This window comes from Peromyscus maniculatus, chromosome 4 (assembly GCF_049852395.1).
Source record: "Peromyscus maniculatus bairdii isolate BWxNUB_F1_BW_parent chromosome 4, HU_Pman_BW_mat_3.1, whole genome shotgun sequence".
Lineage (NCBI taxonomy): Eukaryota > Metazoa > Chordata > Mammalia > Rodentia > Cricetidae > Peromyscus > Peromyscus maniculatus.
In genome coordinates this window covers 4984966-5012385 of record NC_134855.1, presented here as the reverse complement: position 1 = coordinate 5012385, position 27420 = coordinate 4984966, and the positions used below count along the sequence as shown (strand labels likewise).

The 27420-nt window shown below is 41.1% G+C and overlaps 1 protein-coding gene across 4 annotated transcripts; it reads right to left on the bottom strand.

The window, feature by feature from the left end:
• Positions 1 to 4501: 4501 nt before the first annotated feature.
• Positions 4502 to 27376, bottom strand: LOC102923238 (complement C5-like). 4 transcript variants are annotated; one of them, XM_006988750.4, is made up of 10 exons: positions 27228 to 27376; positions 22763 to 22958; positions 17951 to 18113; positions 13647 to 13717; positions 13237 to 13328; positions 10801 to 10883; positions 10482 to 10544; positions 10106 to 10168; positions 9523 to 9750; positions 4502 to 5067 (listed from the first exon to the last, which is right to left on the bottom strand). In XM_006988750.4, the coding sequence occupies exons 1-10, from the start codon at positions 27344 to 27346 to the stop codon at positions 5054 to 5056; spliced, it is 1092 nt and encodes a 363-aa protein (XP_006988812.1). In that variant the 5' UTR covers positions 27347 to 27376; the 3' UTR covers positions 4502 to 5053. The 4 variants fall into 4 exon arrangements, with proteins under 4 accessions (XP_006988812.1, XP_015862680.1, XP_042130736.1 ...); XM_016007194.3 differs by having other exon boundaries at positions 22763 to 22955; positions 27228 to 27361; XM_042274802.2 differs by lacking the exon at positions 10482 to 10544.
• Between the last annotated feature and the right edge of the window lie 44 nt (positions 27377 to 27420).

Below are 27420 nucleotides of genomic sequence, written 5' to 3'. Positions count from 1 at the left end.
GACTCAGAAAGGCAAGCAAGCCAAAGCTCATGACCACTTGTAGGGACTGCACTTGTGGGTGGGGTGGGGTATGGGTAGGGCAGGAATTCTGGGAAGGAAAACAAAATTATTTTAAAGTGAACCCATTTTTCTAAGGATGCCCACTGAGCCAGCACCTTGACCTGCCCAGCGGATTAACTCTTCAGGGAAGAGACAAGGACACCCCTCCAGCTGGAGGCAGAGTCCATTCAAGATCATAATATTGGCCTGGAACTGTCTATGTAGCCCAGACAGGCCTTGAATTTGTGGTCCCCCTGCCTCCGCCTATTGGGAGGTTAGGATTACAGGGGTATACTGCTATGCCCAGCACCATAAGGCTGTTTTTTAAATTTTATATGTATGAGTGTTTTCCCTACATATTTGAATCCTTGGTTCCAAGCTGATGGAACTGTTTGAGAAGGATTAGGAGGTGTGGCCTTGTTGGAGGAGGTGTGCCATCAGGAGTGGGCTTGGGTTTTCAAAAGCTCACACTCAGATGTGAGCTCTCAGCTCCTTCTCCAGTACCATGCCTGCCTTCTTGCTGCCATACTCCTCACCATGACAGTCGTGGACTCTAATCCCCTGGAATCACGATTCCCCAAATTAAATGATTTCTTTTATAAGGTGTCTTGGGCATGGTGTTTTGTCACAGTGATAAAAAAAAGTAATTAAGACACTGGACTCAATATGTTACAGAAAACAGTTTTGTTTTTCTGAGACTGGCTTATTTCATTTAACATGTTGACCTCCAGTTTCATCCATTTTTCTGCAAATGATGTAACTTTGTTTTCTTTTTTTAAAGGTTTGTTTTTTAAGTGTGTGTGTGTGTGTGTGTGTGTGTGTGTGTGTGTGTGTGTGTGTGTAGCTATGTGCATATGTGAGTGATGGTGCTCTCAGAACCGAGAGGGGCATAGATCACCTGGAGCTGGAGTTACAGATGGTTGTGAGCTTCCACATGGGTGCTGGGAACAAAACTTGGATCCTCTGCAAAAGCAGTGTATGCTCTTAACCACTGAGTTACCTCTCTAGCTCCAATTTTATTTTCTTTATGACTGAATAAAACTCCATTGTGTCCATATACTGCATTATCTTTATCCTTCATCCAGTGCTGGGCACTTAGGACAATCCCTTAAATCAACTGTTGTTAATATTGCTATAAAAACATGAATTTGCAGCTATCTCTCTCATATGCTGACTTTGACGTTTTGGGTTGGTATGGGTGATCATATGGCTGTTTTATTTTTAGTTTTTTGAGAAACCTTGATACTGATTTCCTTTCCCCTACACCCTCCCCAGAATTTTTCTTGATGATAACCACTCTGACTGGTGAAATGGAATCTCTATGTTGTTTTGATTTATATTTCTCTAATGGCTAATGTAACCATTTCCTCCAAATTGAAGCATTCTGAAAACGAGTAGGGGGTTCATAAGACTCAATACTGAAGGAAACTCATAAGGCTCAGGAAGCTCATGAAACCTTGCTCAGAAAGTACCGGAGTTACCATGCTCACAGGACCCCTTCCTGAGTTTGTGTGAGCAGGATACAATTGCTAGAGGAGAAGGGATCTTAGTGAAGCTGCCTGGAAACTCGGCAGGAAATTCCAGGATCCAGCTTTCTTGATTCTTTACCCACATTAGGGTGCATCTTTTGGCAATTCAGTTGCCCCCAAATCACCCAATTCTCCTGTAACCCCAATGAACTCTTAGGTTCGTCAAGCTAGACTTGAGTAGAATTGTTTCTTTGACCTGTCTTAGATACTCTATCCAGGTGAAGAGATATTTGTTTGTGACTCTTAAAGAAGTCACACAGCAGTAAAGAACATGTTTTCAAGTATTTTTTGGCTTTTTTTTTTTTTTTTTTTTTTTTTTTGGTTTTTCGAGGCAGGGCTTCTCTGTGAAGCTTTGCGCCTTTCCTAGAACTCACTCTGTAGCCCAGGCTGGCCTCGAACTCACAGAGAATCGCCTGCCTCTGCCTCCCGAGTGCTGGGATTAAAGGCGAGCGTGCGCTGCTGCTGCTGCTGCTGCTGCCGCCGCCGCCGCCGCCACCACCGCTGCCGCCGCCGCCGCCACCACCACCGCCCAGCAACTATACTTCTTTTTAAAACTGCATCCAACTCATTTACCCCTTTATTGGTTGGATCGTTTATTTGGCATTTAGTTTTCCAATTCTTTATACATTCTGACTAATAATTCACTGAGAGATTAATGGATGACAAAGATTTTCTCCCTTTTGTATGCTATCTCTTCTATCTGCTGTTTACTTTCTTGTGCAATTTTTTGGGGGTGCATGTATATGTGTGTGATGCATGTATGCAGAGTGTGGGGGTGCACCTGCTCATGTACATACATATGTAGGACAGAGTAGGGTGTTGGATTCTTTCTACTGTGTACTCCCTTGTTGCGTTGAGGCAGAGCCTTTCATTGAACTGGAAGCTTGCCATTCCATGAGGCTGGCTGGACAGTGGGATCTGCCACACCACCTAATACTGGGATCACAGGCAAGCATAAGATGCCTGGTTGTGTTAGTTAGGGTTTCTATTGCTGTGAAAAGAAACCATGACCACAGCAATTATAAGGAAACATTTCATTGGGACAGACTTACAGTTCAGAGGCTTAGATTATTATCGTCATGGCAGGAGACATGGTGGCATGCAGGCAGACATGATGCTGGAGAAGTAGATGAGAGTTCTACATCTGGTCAACTGAAACCTTAAAGCCCACCTCCAGTGACACACGTCCTCCAACCAGGCCATACCTCCTCAACAGTGTCACTCCATGGGGGCCATTTTCATTCAAACTACCACACTGGCTTTAAAAACAATAATAACAAGAACAACAAGAAACAAAACAACACAAAACCACATGGATGCTAAAGATTTAAACTTAGATCCTCATACTTACAGGGCAGGTGCTTCCTGCTACAATTTGGACACAGTAAGTGCATAATGCATATGTCCTATAAAGTGACTGCTTTTTTATTTTTCAAAGCTGAAGACCGAACCCAGGGCCTTGTGCTTGCTAGGCAAGCACGCTACCACTGAACTAAATCCCCAACCCCTAAAGTGACTGCTTTTAACTTTGAGGTTGAGAGAGGGATGCTGACTGCCCTAGAGAAGGGAAGGAGGGTGAGATGATATAAAATATACCCAGTTTTGAAGGAGAATGCTATCACTTCAAGGGGAGAAGAGAAGAGGGAAAGGCAGATAACACTGCGGGGATTCATGTTGGATAATCTGAGCGTCTTAGTATGAAGTGTTACCTTCCACTGAGGGTCACCGGGAGAGAGTGACTCTAGGAGACTTATTAATTGTGGTCAGCTAGAGTCTACCAGGGACTGTCTAGACAACAGAAAGGCCCTACTGTTTTTCTGCCTGATCACAGCAGGCCCTGATGAACATATCTGTGTTATGTGCTTTATGCCATGGAATGTGTGACAGAAAGCATCCACTCATTTGTTTCCAAGTAGTACACAGAGAGTTTGGAAAAATATATTAAAAATTATGGTATCTTATTTCTGCTCTAGCCCAAAAGGGAAGAATGAGAAAGTGAAAAAGTTATTAAAATTTTATGAGTTCAGCTTACTATGCAACAAAAACAGGTAACTGCTTCTCTAGATAGTTTGGCAGGGTCTTCCTTGTTAGAGAAGCACACTAATGCTACCTATTTTACTGAAAGAATCACTTATAACAGCAGGTACTTTGATGCATATGCATTGATGGGCTAGCATTTTCATATGATAGCTGCCCTTACACTTTGAGATCATTTATGTGTGGAAGAATACCTACCATTACCAGGAAGCAAAACATTTTTGAGCATCAACTTTTATTTTTAATTCTCTTTCAGTAGGAACCATCCCAAGATATTATCTACAATGCATGACTTCATTCCACAAAGAATTCTGATACTAAAGGAATTTAACTCAATTGATTGCATTTACTTTTATGTTCTTTGTTCTCACTGCTGCAAGAAATATGCTTTCAATGTTGCTTCAAATTTATAATGTACATTCTGTGGGAAATAAATACACTAAAACAGACAATGGGTAACACTACATGTAGAAAACATGCTATAATCAAAATGGTGCAAGAATTAAATCTTGAATTTATTTATTAGCGCTAGGGATTAAACCAAGAGCTTTTGTCAGCTGACTCTCACCACTAACAGGCACTCCATCGCGCCAAACCCTGAAAATGCTAATATCTACACACCCCAGGCTATATTCATTAAATTATTATGGTCAAGAAATTAAAACAACTAACAATTATAGTCTCTAAAAGTCAAAAATTAAATGAAAAAACAAACAAATGAATCTGTCTTAAAATAAAAGTTTCATAAAAAGAGTTGATCCTGATGTAAATAATTGCAGAGAAAATAGAAATGAAAATGGGGAAAAATAGAAATAAATTGCCTAGTATAGAAAATTGGCCAAGAGAAATAAATAGATAAGATATAAACAACATGGGAAAATTTCATCACTGAAAACTTCTCAACATGGGTAATAGTATTTTATTGAATTAAATATTCTGATTATGATACATATTTATAAGCACAGTATCATTTTAGAGGCTCCCATGTTCTTCTGGCATAACTGATCACTCATGATGATTTAATGTAGAGTTATGGACATGTGGGCATCTGGGCAGCTTGGTGGCACACAGCAGCATGTGCTGTTGAGTCTTCAGCTCTCCCTGGGCAGCATGTCGGCATTTTTTGTGGCAGGACAGTGCTGTGAGCACCCTCTTTTGGGTCAACACACCTCAACACCTGATAGTAAGGAGGGGAGGATTACTAAGCTGTTCTGGTGATATGTTTTATTGACTTGGTCTCACTTGTGAGACAGACTGGTAAATTATAGTTTTGGAAAAGGCTTCCATGCTGCCAAGGTTCCTCACTGTAAAGTTACGATGGAAGGATTTCAATGCTGTATGAATGAAGTTTGGTTTTGTCCATTAGTTTCCAGCAAAAACTATGTGTAATCTTCAACTACTTTATCTTGCAGGAAGTAGTGTTGAGCATATTCCAGTATGGAGACAGATTAAGCTTGAAAATCTGAGGAAAGGACAAGAGAACATTTAGTAAGTTATTCAGAAAACCAAGAGATTTTTAAATTTTTTTTATTTCTTAAAGAACCAAGTTGTTTTCTTTTTTTAAAAAGATATTGTTTAAATGAGATACTTGCTTTATTTTTTAAGACTGGGTTTCACTATACAGCTCCCAGCAGCCTGTGAACAGACTGTGTATACCAAGCTGGCCTCAAACTCTAGAGATCCACCTGCCTATGAGATTTGTTTGAAAAAATCCTTAAGTTATTGGCAAGTCATCAACTTCATTTGTAACCTAGGAATCACTACTGTAATTAAATGCAGACAGTCCTCAATTACTCAGGTTCCATAGCAACTGAGAGCTGTTTCTGTTTCTGCTGTTTGTCTGTCTGTTTGTCTATTTATGTGGAAGAATACTTCCCTGGAACACAAGCAAGGAATCGATGGCTGGGCAGTGAATTCGGCACTGCTCGTCTATCTATTCTTTTTTTTTTTTATATATACTTTTTTTTTTAAAGATTTATTTATTATGTATACAGTGTTCTGCCTGCATGCCAGAAGAGGGCACCAGATCTCAGATGGTTGTGAGCCACCATGTGGTTGCTGGGAATTGAACTCAGGACCTCTGTAAGAACAGTCAGTGCTCTTAACCACTGAGCCATCTCTCCAGCTCCCGTCTGTCTATTCTTTACATGTCATTTTCATGTGATTGCCATTTGGCTGCAGCAGCTTGAGCCTGAGATCCCAGGTCCTGTGACTGGGAGCTGAGTTCTTGGTATTTTCACATCATGATTTCACCTGATACAACAGCCTTGTTAGTGTGTTGGGACAGAGATGTTTTATTGTACAACAGCACGTTAGATATAAGTCTTACCTCATTTTTCAGCTTAGGTCCTTTCTTCAAGGTCATAGCTTGTATCATCGTCCAGACCACTGTCCAAGGTTCTAGAACTGGGTTCTCTTTCCTGATAAGATTTCCTCTCAGCTAAGTGATCCCTGAACTAATCTTGATTGCAGTATCAGATATGAGAGGAGGTTGATCAGAAGGATTTTATTTTATTTATTTGTGCTTTAAATTTGTTTATTTATTTATTTATTTATTTATTTATTTATTTATTTATGGTTTTTTGAAACAGAGTTTCTCTGTGTAGCCCTGGCTGTTCTGGAACTTGCTTTGTAGACCAGTCTGTCTTTGAACACACAGAGGTCCTCCTGCCTCTGCCGGGATTAAAGTTGTGTGCCACCATCGCCTCAATCAGAAGGATTTTACAATAGAGCTACTTTCTTATTATGATGACAATTATATAACAGTATTTTTTCTCTGTAATATAATTTATTATTTCCTTCTGGTTTGTTAACAATTAGATATTCAATACAGTCAGATAGTCAACTCATTTTCTAAGTAAAATTTTCATGGAATTTGTATTAAAATTGAAAAAAAAATCACACTAAACTTTTGTGAAGGCTCACAGTTTCCTAGTAAGATCTGAGCTTGCTTTACCCAGCAGGGCTGCATTAGAGGATTGCTTGACCATGTGCGTGGTTACCAGGTTATTGGAAGGGTCTGCATTGGATGAGCTGGGGGCAAGTCTTTTGCTCTACCCCTTGGCATTCCTTTAAAAATCCCTTCAGGGACACGGTCAATAAGACCAAATGACAGTCTACATAATGGGAAAAGATCTTCACCAACCCCACATCTGGCAGAGGGCTGATCTCCAAAATATATAAAGAACTCAAAAAGCTAGACATCAAAATACTGAACAATCCAATTTAAAAAAATGGGCTACAGAGCTTAACAGAGAATTCTCAACAGAAGAATCTCAAATGGCTGAAATGCATATAAGGAATTGCTCAACATCCTTAGTCATCACGGAAATGCAAATCAAAACAACTCAGAGATACCATCTTACACTTGTCTGAATGGCTAAGATCAAAAACACTAAAGACAGCTTATGTTGGAGAGGATGTGGAGCAAGGGGAACACTCCTCCACTGTTGGTGGGAATGCAAACTTGTACAGCCACTTTGGAAATCAGTATGGCTGTTTCTCAGAAAATAGGGAGTAAGTCTTCCTCAAGACCCAGTTATACCACTCTTGGGAATATACCCAAGGAATACTCAATCATACCACAAGGACACATGTTCAACTATGTTCATATCAGCATTATTCATAATAGCAAGAACCTGGAAACAACCTAGATGCCCTTCAACTGAAGAAAGGATAAAGAAAATATGACACATATACACAATGGAGTACTACTCAGCAGTAAAAAACAATGATATCATGAAATTTGCATGGATGGAACTAGAAAATATCATCTTGAGTGACGTAACCCAGACTCAGAAGGACAAACATGGTATGTACTCACTCATAAGTGGATACTAAATGTGAGGGAAGGGATGGCCAGACTGCAACCCACAACTCCAGAGAGGCTAGCTAACAGGGAAAGACCCTAGGAGGAACACATGGATGACCCTGTGAAGGAGAAGTGGATGAGATCTACACGAGTGGACTGGGGGGGGTGGCAGAGGGGGAGGAGTGGGGGATCAGAACATAGGGAAATGGGAGGGTCAAGCTGGGACAGGGACAGAGTGGGAGGGCAGGGAGGGAGATACCGTAATGGATGAGGACATCATGGCAATAGGAAGAGGCAGGATGTTGGGGAGGTTCTCAGGAATCCACAAGGTCGACCCCACCTTGGTCTGCTGGCAGTGGTCCAGAGGGTGCCTGGATTGGTTTACTTTGGTGACCAGCCTAGCAAATAACCTAGCTGTCATCATAGAGCCTTTGTCTAGTGACTGATGGAGGCAGATACAGAGATCCACAGCCAGGCACCAGGCTGAGCTCCGGGAATCCAATTGATGAGAGAGAGGAGAGATACTGCATGTGAGGGACGTTGAGATCATGATGGGAGGACGTACAGAGATGACTAGCCACACTAGTGGAAGTCCATGAACTGTGGACTGGTGGCTGTGGAGCCCCTATGGGACTGGACTAGGCCCTCTGGATATGGAAGATGGTTGTTTGGCTCGAACTGTTTGGGGGGCACTCAGGCGGGGGGATCGGAATCTGTCCCTGGTCTATGGGCAGGCTTCTGGAATCCAGTGCCTGTGGTGTGACACTTTGCACAGCCTTGGTGCAGTGGGAAGGGGCTTGGACCTGCTTAGGCTCAGTGTGCTGGGCTCTGCTGACTCCCCATGGGAGACCTTAATTTAGAGGGCTGGGGGGTGGGAAGAGGGATGAGGGAGGAGGGGTATCTGTGGATAGTATGTGGAGTGAGTAGAAAATTTCTTAATAAATAAAAATGAAAAAAAAAATCCCTTTAGAAGAGACAGAAGGGGCTGTTGGGTATTGACCCAGGTCCTCCCAGAGCTATTCTGTGTTTCTGTTTCTCTCCCTTCATCCTTCTATCTAAATATTTCTCACTTCTCCCTCATCAAGAGTACCCTGGGGTAAAAGTGGGAGCGGGTCCCCCACATACTTTAAAGAACATTAGTCACAGAATAGAAGTCTATGGGCCTAAACTTGCATTTTATGACCATAAGCAACCCATAAATGCTCTCTCTTTTAAAAGCCATCTTTAAGTTAGAGAAACTAATAGCTGGAGACACTCAGTGGGTAAAGGGTTTGGTGCACAAGCTTAAGGACCTGTGTTTGGATTCCTAACACCTATGCAAATGTGGGGCTCAGCAGTGCACATCTGCATTCCCAGCATTGGAGAGGCAGGGACACAAAGATCCCTGGAGGCCGCCATCCAGGTGACCTAGCAAAATCAGGGAGCCCCAGGTTCAGTGAGAGACCCTGTCTCAAAGACGTGAAGTGGGTAGTAATTGAGGAAGACAGCCAACATCTTTGTCCACATGTGTGGACATATATACACATGTAAGTTTAATAAAAATAATGAAAAAAGAGGGCATGAATTTGAAAGAGAGCAAGGAGGGGTATACGGACAGTTTTGGAGGGAGCAAAGGAAAGGGGGATATGATGTGATTATATCATAATCTCCCAAATAAAAAAAATAATTTAAAAAGAAAAACAGAGTGAAATCAGAAGGCATCTTTCTGCTTGTTTGTTTTCTTAACAACAGTATATAAATGAGAGTCCTTAAAGTTTTGGAAATATTAAGAAAGTTCTTTAATCCTGAAACATCTAATAATGCTAATGCTGAAATAAGATTTCAACTTTTGGTGACTGTAATGTGACAGACTCATCACATTTTGTCATCCAGAGGGTGACTGGAGATATTTAACTCAGGTTCTTGTGTGAGACTTGGGATGAACACTCTTTGCGTCTGCAGAATGGGCTGGATCAGTGCTCTCTGGCCTGTTCTACAGTGTTTCCACTCCCCAAAACACTATGGGCTTTTCCTCTGGGCATTACAAGTTATCTTCCTTTCAACTCTTAATCATAACTAGGACTTGAAAACTGTTTTTCTTAGAGAACTTAATTTGCGCAAACTTACCCAGATTTGTCAAGACTCTATAGTTATCTTGGGGGATCGCCAAGGCGATGCGTTTAAAGGAGTCGTCCCTTCTGATCTGGTCTGCCATGGTGCAGCAGTGGGTGAAGGCACTGAGGCAGCGTGGGCCGATTTTCACACGGGCAGCTCGTTGCTCACAGGTTTCATGAAAATTATACATGGCTCCGTCATAGCAACACTTCTTTAGCACTGGGTGTTTGTATGTAGAAGCTGAAATGATGTAAATACATGTGTCCTTATCACCAACAGCCATAACACCTTAGGCTTAGGAATCTCAAGGGTTATTTTCTCTACCATCATAGGACTCCCTCACCAGATGTATTTGGGGAAAACAAATATTTTAGATAGTTTTAGGCATGAAAACAATAAAGAACTGTTTTTCTCAGATTAAGGATATGGCCAAGAATATCCTGACCTTTCCTGATGGAACAGTTTTGAGGGATGATCTAAATCTCCACATGCATCATTTCCCCCAGCTGCTGTATTTTAACTAGGGAAACCCCGTGTCTTATGCCCTTTGGTCTTTGACTGCTATAATCGCAGTGGTTTACAGCTTGTGGAGTACCTTGTTCATTTATTTTTTGTTCCAGGTATTTTTCTGGCTGGAGAATCACACCTAGTGCTTCATCTGTGAGGGAGAGAATGGAATGGGGGAAGAGTGTTCAGTGTCATACTGCTGTTATGTCACTTAAATAGGTCTTGTCCCTGCAATATCATCACCCATTACACTCTGCTCAGCTTAGAGTTCATCATTTATTGACTTAACTACTTGACTTGTCAGTAACTCTTTATTTTTCCTAAAATTATAAGCCTAGAAAGATCCTCCATGAGCCAGGCTCCCTGGGGAAAGAACATGAACCTACAAAGGCTGGCTGCCTTCCTCGGGACTAACAGGCAAGCTGACCCCAGACACCCAAACAGCCACCTAATTGTTAGAGTACCTTGATTTTCTACTTCGGGTTGCAGATCACTTTTTGGCATGAGAGTTATTTTGTAAACTTTATCTGTGAGAGACAGAAGGGGGCGGGGAAGGCATTAAATCTTTCTAAAACAGTCCCATGACAGTATTCTCTTCTACATCATTGTGGCCCTCTAACAACCTCCAATAAGCACTGACTCCCCAGCCCTACGTCCAACCAGGTCTTCCCATCACCCTGGCCCTCATCCCCACCTGGAACTAATTTGCCTCAGCTCCATTACTGAAAAGAATTACTGTGAAAGACCTAACTTTTTATAAATAAGTTTTAGATCGAAGATTACCATGTTCTTTAATGTCAATGTATGTAGTTCCATTTGTTGAAGCATCTTCTCTATATTTAGCCTTAATCATCCATCTGCCATATCTGTGGAAGCCAGATGTTTGAAATCATAGATGGTACCAAATAGTTTTAATTTATCAAGAGGAAATCTAGTAATTTCTATCTTGAGGAGGAAAGAATATATGTATATGAGTGTACACACACACACACACCCTAAGTTAAAGTTTGGAGGAAAGATTTTTGAACAATAAAGACATAATTGAACATTTAGAAAATAAAAGAAATTGTTTAACACTTAGTTTTTTGTATTATATTCTTTTCCTACATATTTTACTTTAATATAGTAATTTTGTTTGGAGAACTTATGACAATTTCAGAATTTACTTATCCAGGAATATATAAGTTAAAGTCACAATATAGTAAAAATTGATAATAATGTTTCTGGAAAGATGGCATGCTAGTGATGAAATTTATACCTCATATGAGCAAAATTGTATTAGAGAACAAAGCATGGCTGTTTAAAGAGTAAAATAATCTGTTCAACAATCTTCATCCAAAAATATTTAGTGAAGCTGGGTGGTGGTGGCTCACCCTTTAATCCCAGCACTCAGGAGGCAGAGGCAGGCGGATCTCTGAGGTCAAGGCCAGCCTGGTTTATAGTGTGAGTTCTAGGACAGCCAGAGCTACACAGAGAAACCCAGTCTTCAAAAACCAAAACCAAAAAACAAACACGCAAAAAAAAAAAATTAGTGAGTACTATACTGAGATAGAAAGATGAACAAGACAGAAGAACGCAGACTTTACAGTGAACAGTTCACGCCAATTCAGATTTTCACACTTTTTTTCTAGCAGGTTTGAGTCAGGCAAGTTACTGCATCTCATTTGGGAAATAAGAAAAATAATACCTACCATGCAGAGAAGTGATGTGATCAATGGAGGTGACTATCATGCTTATCATGACTATTATCAGCAGTTCCACAAGTACTTGACAAAGTACCTATGCTGTTGAATTGCTGAGATAAGATGAACACTATAGACAAGGGATTTGCCCTTAAGGAGTTGAGAGTCTAGTATGGGTGGGGTGTAAATGAATAAATAATGAATGGAGACATGGAGATAAAAAAATACACAGGACATGGAAGTAGAGAGTAAAGTGGACATTACATTGTATCCAGAGAAGTTTTTTATGCAAAGTATAATTTTCCCATGTCCCAAAGAAGAGAGCTAGAAAGGAGAATGTGTTCTGTGCAAAGAGGACAATGGCTGCCATGCTCCTTAGACGGGAGAGTGTGGTCATGATGGATCCCAATAATCCACCATGAAACAGCTGGCATGAGGTCAAGTCTGGGAAATAAGAATCATAATAATATAACAAAGTCAATTCTGCACTAGGAAACCTATGGCATTTTAAGAAATTGTATAACTTTACATCATCCAGGTTATTTCAACCTCCCAACTTCAGCCTACATTTTTAGGAAAAAATGTTTTCAAAATGAGCTAAATACAAACTCCCCTAGAGAGGACAGAGGAGAAACTATAAAGTGGTTCTACTTTAAATTTATGTGGTAGCTATTTATCGCTGCCCTTGTCTTAGGCATCCTGCTCTGTGTTCCTTGAGAGCAAGGATTGTGGACACTTGGTTTCTATTTGGCAGCTTGCTGTCTTACTGAGATTTACACACACCAGGGGTGCTCATTATATATGTATTTCATCAACTTCTGTATGAACATGGTCTTAAATCCTTGCATATGAGGCCAAACAGAACAAAATTTCCTACACACACACACACACACACACACACACACACACACACTTTGATTAAACCCAAATCTCTGCACCTGCTAGGTATAAGTGCTCTTCCAATAAGCTATAACTCAAGCCCTTGCTCCCCTTAAATGGACACTCTGTTAGGTTGGTAAAGCAAAAAAGGACTACTTAAAGTTTTCTTCTCTTCTAAATATATTGTTCTCTATATAAAAAGAATGGGTGAGAAATTTTGGGAATTCTTTCTCTGTGTGTGTGTCTCTGTCTCTTCTCTCTCTGTGTCTCTGTCTCTGTCTCTGTCTCTGTCTCTGTCTCTGTCTCTCTCTCTCTCTCTCTCTGTGTGTGTGTGTGTGTGTGTGTGTTTTCATTTATTGAAACAGGGTTTTGCTATTTACTGAAGCTGGCTGGTATTCCTAGATGGAAGTGATCCTCTCTCCTCGGTCCTGGATATGTGAGACTTCTGGCATGTTAGGCAATGCTCTGGTATCTGGGATTCATTTCTGTTTGGCTGAGAAGTGGGCCTGACTTCTAGTATCCTTTAGATACACATAGCCACACGTGTGCTGTCTTTGTCGGCAGTAGGTGGCTCCTCTTAACTACTTCTCCACCTCACAACCACAAGTTCCAGGTGTGTTTTTCAGAAAATAACTTATTAACAAACATTTTTACATACTTAGGATTAGAAGGAATCTTGAAGTCAGGAAAAGAGACGATTCCAGTACGGTTGCTTCCTTGTACTGTGTCAACTTCTGATCCTTCAGGGTCCTTTAGGGAAACAAGAGAAACTGCCCATCTTAGCTGCTCTTTCGTTGTTCTAAAAGACTATCTGGGACCAGGTAATTTCTTAAAGAAGGGAGATCTGGCTTGTCCCACAGTTCCGGAGGCTAGGGCTGCAAGAAGAAGACACTGTGGAGAGGGGGCTGCCCTGCTTCAACTCCGCATGGAAAAGCAGAACAGCAAGCAAGCACTTATGAAGACTGCGTTCCTTTCTCCCTTCAAGAAAGCTTTTTCCCATGAGAACAACCCTGCTCAGTCTATACGTCTGTGAGGGAAGCATCATGTGAATACCAAGTGAATACTTACTATGAGAGTTAAGACAGTTTCCTTTGTGACAGGCTCTAACTCTTCATCCAGCAAATAGACACCAACCTTTACTGCAGGAATAAGTGATAGCGTCAAAAACCTTGTTAAACAAAGGCTATGCTAATTATTGAAACAAGCACCTTCAGGGTGAAAGTGATTTAAAATATATTGGGTGACATTCTCAAAGATTAATAAAATAATACATTTTTAAAAACATCTTCAATGAGATAAGTCTTATTAAAAATCATATATAACCTATAGACAAAAACATATTTAAAAGAAAGTTGTTGATAAACATATATATTACCAATGATTCTTTCATTTTAAAGCAAATATGAGTTACTTCTAGTGAACAAGATAGTTCACTTTATGAAAATACTTATGTACAACTGCTGGGAACATGTGTATGCATAAAATTAGTTATTTCTGTAATTAGCCATCATTCATCAGGAATTTCATAATATCAAAAGAGTGAGATCTACGTAGCTTATATGAAAGTTTACAATCCTGCCTTACATCAGGGCTGAAGAGTTGAACGGCAAATTGGTGTTTGGTTCGGATAACAAACCCTCTCCCACTTAAGAAAACTAGCAAGGCTCCAAATTAGCTCTTCCAGGAAGTCACTGTGGTCAGGAGATTTTGTTACATTTATTTCACCAGGTCCTGTGATTGTTCTCTCCTCAATAAAAGCACAGTGGCAGCCGGGCGGTGGTGGCACACGCCTTTAATCTCAGCACTGGGGAGGCAGAGCCAGGCAGATCTCTGTGAGTTCGAGGCCAGCCTGGGCTACAGAGCAAGATCCAGGACAGGCACCAAAACTACACAGAGAAACCCTGTCTCAAAAACAAAAACAAACAAACAAACAATAGTGGCAACATCCCAGAACTGCTGGTCCTTGAACATTCTAGGCAAGCACTCTGTCACAGAATTACATCACTTTGTTTTCTTGCTAAGTAGCCCAGGTTAGCCTGTGACTCACAACCCTCCATCATCAGCCTCCCAGTTTTGGAATTATAGACATGCACCGCCATGCCCTACGAGACCTTCTACTTCTTAAATTTTGTATGTATATCAAAGCCGATTAATTTTTTATTTTCTTACTTATTTTTATTCACTTTAAAAATAGGTACACAGAGCCGGGTGGTGGTGGCAAATGCATTTAATCCCAGCACTTGGGAGGCAGAGACAGGAGGATCTCTATGAGTTCAAGGCCATGCTGGTCTACAGAGTGGGTTCCAGGACAGCCAGGGGCTGTTACACAGAGAAACCACATCTAAAAAAAAAAAAAAATTAGTGGAACATTTGATGTATTTTCATCTCTGCCATTGTAGGTTTTAATCTCTATAAGTTTGAATTTGATCCCTTAAGATATCTTCCTTGTCTTTGTTTCAGGACTTTCTAACTTCACGTTGTTTTTAGAATTACATGCATAAGTGCTATAACTGCATCCCTGTTGTTGCTATATTCACACACGCACACATATGCACCCATTCATTTAGTGTTGCGCCTATGTGCATGTGTTTAGGTTGACGACTCGGGACTGGATCAGCTGTGGGGGCTCATCGCTGGATAAAACCAACTCCCTTCTCTTGGCGACCACCGCCTACAGCTCTTTATCTAGGTATGATTCCCCCATCTGGGTTGGTATGTCGACTCCAGAGATTGACAACAACTCAAAATACAGAGAGCACGTGACTATGGGGCGCCCAGCATGGAACGGTACAGCTACAACACAACCCGACTCCAGAGATCAGGGCACGGTATGAACAGCCAGCGGAAAGACTGAAAGATGCAGCGGAGCAGGATGTCCGTGATGGTGTCTCGGAACTGCGGTTGCCTGAGCTGCACTGTCCGCTTCCTAACTGAACACGCCGGCAGAGCTCACGCAGCAGGGACACAGGGACGCGTTTTCTTCCTTTCACAGCCGAGTCTTGATCCACACACGAAAATTAGGACAGTGCTGTAAGCCCAACACCATTTTGGCTCTTGGCCAGTGTTGTGCAAGCGCTACAAAGAAGTCCGTTAGAACCTGTTTACCAAGGTAACAAGGTAAATCCAATATGGTCAGCAAGTCGCCCGCCTTCTGTGCCCTCCTTCCTCCCATGCTGTCATCCACCTCATGGCTCCCTCCTGTCTATGCACAAATCTGCCTTCCCTGTCCAGTTGTCAAGAAGGAACTGTTAGCAGCATGTGGCAAAAGCTAAGATCACAAGTTCTGAAGTTCAAAGCTGTCGTCTTGTCTTGATGCTTTTCCTTCCCTGTTCTAGAGTTAGCTTGGCCGTTAAACCCCATTAGTAAGCAGAAAAATTAGTGTTGCCTCACAGTGACACCCACAGACATGAAAAAGTGTCTCCACATGACTCAGCACAGAAGTAACAAATGTTTACATTATCATTATGATTTCAGTGATTATTATTTCCATAGTTTTTAACCTAATTTTTAGTTAACATAATATTAATCATAGTGTATCAGAGGCAAGATCAATAAAATCTGTATATTGAAGCCATGACCTAATTGAAATGCTTTCTTTGTGCTAGACAGTGAAATAAGAGTTGTGAAATAGGTCAGATGTGGATGTCTTCTAATGTTCTGCAGGAGAGGAGAAGTACAGTTATGTAAATTTCCAGGAGCACAGGGTGCTGCAAAGCACACTCCTTTGGCTTTTGAGAGTACAGAAGAGTGGTTGAGGATGTGCCTCAGTGATGGAGCACTTGCCCAGGATGCAGGAGGCCCCGGGTTTTTATCCCTAGCACTGGCAGAGGGAGAGGAGACAGAGAGTGTGGAAATGTGAGTGGGGTGGCAGGGCAAGCTGTAATGGCAGGGTCCTGTGAGGGATTCGTGTAAACGGAGGGCACCAGCAGCAGTTACTGAGGAAAGGAGAGGTTAAAAATGTACTATGCACAGGTAACAGCACCTTGTACCCACCTCCATGTGGATGAGAACGGCGGGAAGAGCAACTGAACTGAGGTCAGTATGATGAGTCCACAGTGGAGAGGGCATGGTAGATAAGGGGGCTGAGGAAGAGGGCGGGACACAGGCTGCACAAAACTGAAGGACTCTGGACAAAAGTCTAAGGTCCTTTATCCTAGAGCCTTGGAGACTTAAGTCTTTATTCATATATGCTTATGCTAAATATCCTTCAAGTATCTTCACATTAAATACATCAATAGAAGAAAGAACTTTAGAATGTTCTTATGGGCAGAAATTACCATCTTGTATACCACATCGTCTTGTTGGAGTCAGATCAACATTTCTGGCTGTCTAAGCTGGTGGCAACATCGTCACTAGGTCTTTCCTTTCCAAGCCAATGGAACAAGTGCTGAATGTGAAGATTATTATGGCCCTGTTGCACCTCACTATGGACATCACCAGCGTCCACCAAAACTAGAAGGTCTCTGCTGTGCACAAGGTTAAAAAAACAAAACAGTTTTGCCTGCCTCTGCATGGCACCCCTAAGTGCCATGAATAAAACATCCCAGCTTCCTCCCAACACATGCACATCTTGCATAATCCATCTCTAATTGTAGAGAGATGGCAAGTGGTGGGTGAAGACATAAGGTTTTACAAGCAATGTTGACATTTTTCTATGTCTTTCCTCAATCACAGTGTCTTTCCTGCCACTCCCTCAACAGTAAAAGTGTAAGTTTGAAACCATGCTTAGGCTGGAGAGATGGCTCAGTAGTTAAGAGCACTGGCTGTTCTTCCAGAGGACCTGGGTTCAATTCCCAGCACCCACATGGCAGTTAACAAATGTCTGTAACTCCAGTTCCAGGAGATCTGACACCCTCACACAGACATACATGCAGGCAAAAGACGAATGCACATAGCATAAAAAACAAATCTTTTTTAAAAAAGAAACTATGCTTAACAGACACTTTCTTAGGTGGCTGACCTTAGACAGCATCTAGGCATCCCTGTGATGTACTTTAACTCTGACAGACATCTAAGCCTCTTCATTTGGATTTCTTTTTCCAACTTGAGGACTAGCTAGTGAATCCAAGAATGTTCTACAAACAATATTTTAAGATAAATCATTTCTCAGTGCTAAAATCATATTTGCAATTATATCTTCTGTAGTTTTGATAATTTCTCTAGCAGGGAAGCTAAAGTAATCATTGGTTATGTTATTTATTTAGCACTTTCTTTATAAATTAAAAATGAAAATGCTATTTGAGAGTATGAAAGTCGTTAGGATTTGAGTTTCTCTTGAGTAAAGTAGAAACAGGTCTCCACTCAATTTCAGATGTTAAAAGTTCCACATATTTATGTCAATTCTCCCCTGAAAGAAGAATCAGATACTCTACCGGGCTGCTGTGGAGTGTACACAGGCTTGTCAGTGTGAATGAAGAGAGAGCCATTGTCATAGATGATCGGCTTTTTTTCTGATTTTGAAAAATGCTTTGACACAACTTCCAAATACACAAATGAAAACGAGCTTTGTCCTTCAGACAACTGTTGGGCCTGAATCTGTAAAACAAGAAACAAACACCATGATAGGAAAGAGTGATTGTAAAGTCAGAAAGCATGCTGACCTTGTACCAAAAAAACCACTGTAACCTCATTAAGACCAAAATTGAGCTTGTGTATTGCAACATTTTAAAAGAGGTACACTGGACTGGAGAGATGGCTCTGCAATTAAGAACATTGGTAGATCTTCCAGAGGACAAAGGTTCAGTTCCCAGCACCCAGTTGGCAGCTCTCACCTCTGACTCCAGTTCCAGTGATCCTACACCCTCATCTGTTCTCTGTGGTTATTGTACACAATGGTACCCAAACATACAAGCAGGCAAAATACCCATACACATGGAATTTTAAAAAATAATAATGAGCCAGTTGTAGTGGCACATCCCTTTAACACAAGCATTTGGGAGTCAGAGGAAGGCAGATCTCTATGAGTTCAAGGCCATCCTGGTCTACATAGCCAGCTCCAGGTCAGACAGAGCTATTAGAATATTCTTAGAGGCAGAGATTACCGTCTTGTATACCAGATTGTCGTGTTGGACTTAATCAATGGTCCTGGCAATGACGCTCTGTCTAAACAGGTAGCAACACCCTCACCCTCCCTAGGTTGTTTCTCTCCAAACCCTGTCTTGAAACAACAATTAATAATAATAATAATAATAATACAGTATAGCACTTCAGAAGTGAGGCAGGAGGATCTTGTTTTCAAGTCTATCCAGGACTACACCGTGAGAATTTGCCTCATAAACATAATCAACCAACCAAATTAACTAAAACTACTACAGGAACAAAAATAATAAATTAGTTTTGCTAAAATCCCTTCATAGTCTCATATCATATTACAATTTTATCATTAAGCAGCTGAAAATCTTTTTGGTGCCATGTTTCCTAAATTTCAGATGTATTTAAGAGAACTACTATTATAGAAATTTGTTTGAAACCTTTGCTTTATTGGCTTCTGGATGAATTGTGTTCTCCATTCTCTCAGTACATAATCCTGGCCAATGGCTTGGACACTTGACATTACACCACATGCTTCTGTGCACACAGCATAGATACATGCATTTCAGTTTGTGAGTGTGATCACAATCATCACCTTTATATTCAATGCTATGGGGATTTAATATATTAGTGTAGGTAATCAAAAGAAAGGGTATTCCTATGAAAATATAAGGGTTTGGAAACATGGGGGTAAAGTTCATCACTGAAATTAACTGCTATGGGATTATTATAAAAATTTGAAAACAGTAAAAATCTATAAATTTTCTGCACTGAGATGCATTATAGATGTCTTTGAGTTCTTTCTCTACTTTAAAAAAACAAACTACAGCATCTATCATAGTTGTTAACTTGATGTTCTTGTGGGACTCCTAACAGCGGGTGTGGGGGTGTCTTGCCCAGCCTTGGTACTAGGGTTGTGCCCAGTCTTATTAATCTTGCTATGCCATGTTTGGTGGATATTCCTGGGAGGTCTGCTCTTTTCTGAAGAGAGATGGAGTAGTGTGGTTGATATATTGTGCACCCCAATAAACTTATCTGGAGGTCAGAGAACAGAACAGCCACAATATTAAACATAGAGGTTGGGCAGTGGTAGCACACGCCTTTAATCCTAGCATTCTGGAGGCAGAGATCCATCCAGATCTCTGTGAGTTCAAGGCCACACTGGAAACATCCAGGCATGGTGACACACTCCTTTAATCCAAGGAAGTGATGGAGGAAAGCAGAAATGTATACAAGGCGTAAGGACCAGGAACTAGACGCTTTTAGGCTTTTAGGCCTTTAAGCTTTTAAGCTTTTTGCAGCAGTTCAGCTGAGATCCATTCGGATGAGGACTCAGAGGCTTCCAGTCTGAGGAAACAGGATCGGCTGAGAAGTTGTCGAGGTGAGGTTAGCTGTGGCTTGTTCTGCTTTCAGAATTCACCCCAATACTTGGATTCCGGGTTTGTTTTTATTAATAAGACCTTTTAAGATTAGTGTTACAGAGGAGAATGGATCTGGAAGAGAAGGGACGTTGTGGTGGTGGGGGGGAAATGGGAGGAGTGGAGAGAGAGGACACTGCAGCTGGGATGTATTGAAAACAAAAAATAAATAAATGACTACAAAGAGGATTCATTAATAGTATAAAATACAATTTTAAAAAAGATTTTATAGTGGTCTCAAAGACAAGACTATGACAAAACATTTAATTGACAAATATATATATTTGGTTTTTTGAGACAAGTTTTCTCTGTGTAGTTTTGGTGCCTGTCCTGGATCTCACTCTGCAGACCAGGCTGGCCTCGAACTCATAGAGATCCACCTGCCTCTGCCTCCCAAGTGTTGGGATTAAAGGCATGTGCCACTGCTGTCTGGCACAAAAAGATATTTTATAGTGTAACATAAAATTAAGTCTATGTGTGTCAATGTTGACTCCTCCATGCTCCTCAGCTTCCTCAGTTGACCATCTAAGCACGGTTCAGTGGGATTTCCTGGGAAGAAGGACATGTCCTGTCACCATGCTGTCCAAACACGGCTACTCCAGCACTTACAACATGGCCAGTGCCAGTGAGGAACTGAAGTTTTATATCAGTCACATTTAATTGATTTGAATTTAAAGGCAAATGTGGCTAGTGGCTACCATGCCTCAAAATAAAGTGGCCAGAGAAAGTAATAGTTTGGGGAAATGAACTTTAAATTTTCATAAACCTAGTAATTGGGAAACTTTCTTTTACAGAGATCAAAGCATTTATTCTTAAGAGCATTAATGAAACAATTCCTATGTCTGGTTAGAATTTATTCCAAGCAGTGTGTCTCAAATATGAGTAATAGTATATATGACTATTGCTTTTAAAGAATAAAAGACATGGAAGATTCATAGCATTGACATTTTGTTGCTTACAATGTCATAAAAATAATTTACAACAGGAAATATATATATATATATATATTTCAAACATCTATCTATCTGTCTGTCTGTCTATCTATCATCTATCTATATACTTGAATTAAGCAGAAATCTTACATCTATGGTTTTTAGATATTTAAACACTAAAATCGGGACTGGGTGATGGCTCAGTGCTTGAGGACCTGGGTAGGACCTGGGTTTTATTTCCAGCCCCCAAATCATGCAGCTCACCTGTAACTACAGTTTCCAGGGACTCTGGCCAGCCTTCTAGCATCTGAGGGCTGCCACGTATATGGTGCACATAAAACACACATGCAAACGCACATAAGGATTTTAAAATCAAAATAAAAACTTAAAAATATTAGAAAACCCATAGAATCCTAACTTTGGGTCCTTTGTAACATTTTCATTTTTACTTTTCCCTATATATTTCTCATTGCAGAGAAACATTTGTTTCTATGGAGCCACGGGGCCTCTCCTCCTCCTTCTCCTTCTCCTTCTCCTTCTCCTTCTCCTTCTCCTTCTCCTTCTCCTTCTCCTTCTCCTTCTCCTTCTCCTTCTTCTTGTATTTTTTATTAAATTTTTCATTTATTCTACATACCTACCAAAATTTCTCCTCCCTTCCCTCTTCCTGCTCCCTCTCCTCATCTGCCATCTCTCCCCCACATCCACTCCTCCCTTGAGAAAGGGGCAGGCCTCCCATGGGTATCAACCAGGCATGACCCATCAAGCTGAGGCAGGACCAAGCTCTCCCCTCTGCAGGATGGCTGGGCCAGGCAACCCTCAGCTAGGGCTGAGGTTCTCTCACGTTTCGGATTTTCTGTGACCAGAATTTTAGTAAGATGGGCTGCAGGTCCTTTTCCAAATAAAAGGCATTTGCTTCAGCTTGCTGTTTCTTCTGCTGGTTACCCATGGCAGTGGTCCACTGCGGTAACCACTTTCCCTGGGGCTGCAGCTGCAGCTGTAACTCAGCGGCAGAGTTCTGGTCTAACAGAAGGCCCTGGCTCAACCCTCATGCACCATCTCCTCTGGGAGTAGGGTGGGAGCCATAGATTTTGAAAGAAAATAAATGAAAACAACCGTTTTATCAGTTTGGGACAGTACATATAACCACAGACTACTGGAGTCTGGACAGATGTTAAAAGCATGCACATTTATGTTTCTCTACTGATTTTTAATGATAATTCTCATAGACAAATGTTAAAAGCATGCGTGTTTTTGTTTCTTTGCTGTTTTTAATGTATAATTTCATTATACATTATTACAAATACAAATACAAAAGTATTTCTAACTCATCTCCAAATGTTTCCATACTGGTATAATTATATTTTCCAATAAAAACGTTAACATTTACATGCATTGCTCAAAAAGCCAACACGATGTCTGTTTAGAATATTGTTCAACTCAAGGGCTTAAGAGATTGCTGAGTGGGTAGGGCACTTGCTACTCTTGCAGAGGTCCAGGAGTTCTGTCCCCAGCACCCCTTGGCAGCTCACCACCTCCAGTTCCAGGGGACCTGACACCCTCTGGCCTTCTTGGACACCTGAACATACACACACGTAAACTCACACAGGTACATCCCATAAATAAAAAATAAATTCTTTAAAAAAGAATTTTGTTAAACTCAGATGATCAGTTAATGATAATCATCTAATAATTTATATAATGGTAGACTGATACAAGTGATTCAGTCTCTGCCATCAATGTTCAAAACTATATATATTTTACCAAAAATATTCGGCATATACATTTTAAAAAGACAAATACATACTGTCAAGATTGTAGAGTTTTGGAATTTATTTTCTGGTGATAAATTAACAGAGCCTGAAGAGTAACAGACGTTTTCATCAGGATAGCTTTTTACAGAGATGGTTGCGTCAAAGGCATCAGTGTGGCCGGGGGCTCGGACTGTGATGTTTTCCGACACTCCAACGTGGAAGACCACTGGTGCTGAAATGATGAATCTGCTGAAACAGGAAAAGACAGGACAATAGCTTTGGAGACACATTGTACTTCGGTTCATGTTCGTCTCAGTGGAGATGTATTTTCTAATAGTCATGTTTTCTACTATACTTTAATTTTTGCCATCTATGATAAATTCAGCATAGTTTCCAAGAAATAACTTGAAGTTAAGCTCTGAAAAACAGAGTATGGAATTTGGTTTGCAGTTAAAAAGGTATTTAATGGTGAGTCTCTGGCCTACTCTACCTGCAGAGGACTAAAGAAGGCCATAATTTTCTATGCTAAAGTAAAAATAAAAACACAAATCCTAAGGTTGACTATAACAAGAAGTGAGGGTATTTCCCCCAGGGAATTAAAGCATCAATGAAAGACCCTAACCCTTCAGGTTTACACTCCCCAAGCCCCAGGAGAATAAGGAACTAAAAAGAAAACTAGTTCCAAGGGCAACCTGACTCAGCCATTATTCAACCACCCCTGCCACAATGTAACAAAGTAAAGAGATCTCTGTTAAGAGATGCACTCAGCTGTGACTAGGAGAATTGCAAGTGTTCCAGGAAGGACACTGTGACCTTTGTGTAAACTCCACTCCCGCCCTGATACCCCCCTTGAGGTTTCAGGAAGAATGTGCATGCGGACATGACTGTACCCACTCTGTGATCACCCTGTGATCAGGCCATGATCTTATGAAATTAGCCTCTAGACATAAATCAATCAAAATGAAATTTCATGGGAATTGTAATCTTATGGCTTTTGTGGGTTTTATACCCATGTGATTGCAATAGGCGCGACTCTTGCTCTTTGGAGCTGAGTTAGCCCGACTGTACAGCCGCATCAATAAACCTCTTGCTGTTGCATCAACTCGACTGGAGTCTGGGTTCTTGGGGCGCCCACCTGAGAAGGTAGTACTCTGGGTCTGGGGTCTATCAATCAAGAGGCACTAGTCACTGAACGACAGCTCTGTCTTCTGATGGCTGAGCGAGGTAAAGCCAGTAACCTTTGTCCCCTTTTTCTGTGGTGTGCTAAATAAGAACATGCCTATAAAACATCAGCAGGCGACTACTTAAGAAATAATGACACTCAGAGAAGTAGTTGAAAGAAAGTGATCTTAGAAACGTGTTACATCGGAGGGTAAAGATACATCCACCACACAGTGAACCAGACAACTATCTAGTGTCCAGCTTGAGCTAAGCTGCAGTGGCGGGGCTGCCTTGTCCGCCAATTATCACAGGACTGAGTCGTTCTAGTCCCAAGCTCTGGGAGGAATGTACAGAGCTCATTCACTCCCCACAGGAAGTTGGGGATGTCCCAGCTATTATCCCTATGTTACATGTGAGCCAAAGTAATTTGCTCAAGGCCACATGTTTATAAGTGAATGAGGCCAGACTCAGAGTACTCTAGTTTCTATGTTTATAATTAGGGTCAAGGTTACAAGTCTACAATCATAGACTCTTCAGTTTTATTTTGGATGGAGTTTATACAAAACCAGAATTGAAGGCAAGCTTTGGAACAATTGTTTGTTTGTTTGTTTTGTTGTTTTGGGTTTTTTTCCCAGACAGACTTCTCTGTGTAGTAGACAAGGCTGGCCTCTAACTCAGAGATCCTCCTGCCTCTGCCTCCCGAGTACTGAGATTAAAGGTGTGCAACACCTTGCCCAGCAACATCTGGTTTTGAAACACAAATTTAAAAATGCATGGTTTTCTTCATTATCTTATTAAGTGGAAACTTACAAATACAACAATAATAATACATCACAAGACTATCTAATTTTAATAGAACTGGGTATCTACTACAAAGAAGAGAATTATGCATTAACCCCAAAGGCCTTCTCTCTCTCTTCTCTCTCTCTCTCTCTCTCTCTCTCTCTCTCTCTCTCTCTCTCTCTCTCTCTCTCTTTCTCTCTCTCTCCCAGTTTATAGAGATAGTGTTTCTCTGTGTAGCCCTGGCTGTCCTAGAACTCACTCTGTAGACCAGGCTGGCCTCAAACTCACAGACATCTGCCTGCCTCTTTCTCCCAAGTGCTGGGATTAAAGGTGTGCACCACTGCCAACAGACATGGGTACCTACACACCACCTAACCCGAGAATTATTGTAGGCATCTACCAATATTATAATATTTTAAGTTATATTGTTATATTTTAAATTATAACTTAAACTTAAGTTATGAGTTTCACCAACCAGCAAGACTTTTGTAACAATAAAGTTAGTCAACAATTAAGACCTTTTTCAAAACTGGCATTTCTCCTATCCAAGTAATTTGGATTCATTTATAGATCAATTGAGAAATTTGTAAATCTACTCATTGGATGTATATTCTTAGCAGGGACACAGGAAATGAGAATGGGTAATAAGATTCATTTACTGAAACTTTTGTATGAGCAGACACCATTCTCAGCATGTTGTATATACGTCACTGTGCATTCTCAGCATGTTATGTAGACGTCACTGTGCATTCTCAGCATGTTATGTAAACATCACTGTGCATTCTCAGCATGTTATGTAAACATCACTGTGCATTCTCAGCATGTTGTATATACGTCACTGTGCATTCTCAGCATGTTATGTAAACATCACTGTGCATTCTCAGCATGTTATGTAGATGTCACTGTGCATCTCAGCATGTTATGTAGACGTCACTGTGCATTCTCAGCATGTTATGTAGACGTCACTGTGCATTCTCAGCATGTTATGTAGACGTCACTGTGCATTCTCAGCATGTTATGTAGACGTCACTGTGCATCTCAGCATGTTATGTAGACGTCACTGTGCATTCTCAGCATGTTATGTAGACGTCACTGTGCATTCTCAGCATGTTATGTAGACGTCACTGTGCATCTCAGCATGTTATGTAGACGTCACTGTGCATCTCAGCATGTTATGTAGATGTCACTGTGCATCTCAGCATGTTATGTAGACGTCACTGTGCATTCTCAGCATGTTATGTAGACATCACTCACTGTGTTGCTACAACATTTGGTACAGGGGGTTTTACTGTTGCTCCCATTGTAAGACCAGCAAACTGCTATTCATTTGTCCAGGGCCATGGGGTTAGACAGTTATAGAATTAAGAACTTAAGTCTGTTTCCAGACTTAAAATTTTCAACAACTGTTCTGAACCAAACTTACTAAGAATTTTGAAATGTGACAAAAACTTAGGAATTAAAGGCTGCCTCAATTTCAGTGTTTAGTGGTTCTTCCCATTGTCTCTGTGACAGAGTGTTGAGACATGGCACACTCAGTGTCCAAGCCCTTAAATCTGGCTGCAGTCCTTCATACACATTTTGGTCCTCAATGATGTATCTGCAACATCATGTGCCCATGTGAAGAATTTCACCTTTTTCTATTCTTTAACCAGCAGCAGAGGATATGGCCCCAAGCTTGGAGAGAGGGAGGAACATTACTCTGGCATGCTTTCACCCAGGTATGTGCATGGCTTGATCCTTCACTTCTGCCCTTGGACTTCTACATCTCCTTACACCCTTTACGCCCTCCCCCCATCCTTGCTGATGCAATCTCTCATGGAACTGCTCTTCCACGTGCTACGCCCTCACTGCCTGTCATGTATTCCATGCTCTACAGGTAGTTATTGAATCAGACAGTTTATCCATTAAGTGATCGACCCCATGGTGTTCATGGTACACTTTGCCACTTTTCAGAAAAAGTGAGGAGGAGCTGCCTTTCAGTAAGGGCTGATAGAGTGCTACAGAAAGAATTCAGAGTATTTCTTGACACCAAACATGCAAGCCCAGGTTCTGACCCTAGTTCTGACACCACTGCTGTTTTTGTTTTTATATGTGAGAAAAAGAACATGAAGTTGGGTAGGAGGATCTAGAGGGAATTTGGGGAGGTGAAAGAATATGATCAAAATATATTGTATGAAATTTTTTAAAAATTAAAATAATTAATTTTAAAAAGGAGCTGATCCCCAAGTAACTGTGGCTTAACTGTAGCAAAATTATAAGAAACACAAAGAAACTAAACACCACATACAAAGCAAAAAGCAAAACCAAGTGTATATGTATATATATATTCACACACACACACACACACACACACACACACACACACACACACACACGATGTGGGTGGTAACACAGAGCTGTGTGTGTTAGCCGCCCACTGATCTAGGTGCCCCTGTGACTTTCTCACTCAGATGAGCCCACACACTTGGTGCCTCAGGAGACGGTGCTGTCAGAGCCACACAATCTGATGACTACTGATCACACCCACAACTCACACGCACTATAACATGGAGATGCTTGCTTTCCTTCACTTACTTTTGTTCTTGTCCCCAACTTTCCTGCAGGAAGACCAAACCCAGAAGTATTCCCCAAAAGCCCATGGCTTGAGATGGCATCAAAACCACGTGTGTCACCTCCTTGGATCCACATTCCATTTAAGGACCGTGAACATGGGATCAATGAGGTTGTGTTAATCATTAACATCAGGAAAAGGGATTGCAACAAAGAT

Bases quoted from the DNA above. Each gene is read 5' to 3' on its own strand.
- LOC102923238 (XM_006988750.4), bottom strand. From the start codon at position 27,346: ATGGAATGTGGATCCAAGGAGGTGACACACGTGGTTTTGATGCCATCT. The intron at 10,169-10,481 runs GTACTCTAACAA...TCTCCCTCACAG, and splicing joins ACCCGAAGTAGAAAATCAAG to ATGAAGCACTAGGTGTGATT. The intron at 9,751-10,105 runs GTACTCCACAAG...ACATCATTTCAG, and splicing joins ACAAAAAATAAATGAACAAG to CTTCTACATACAAACACCCA.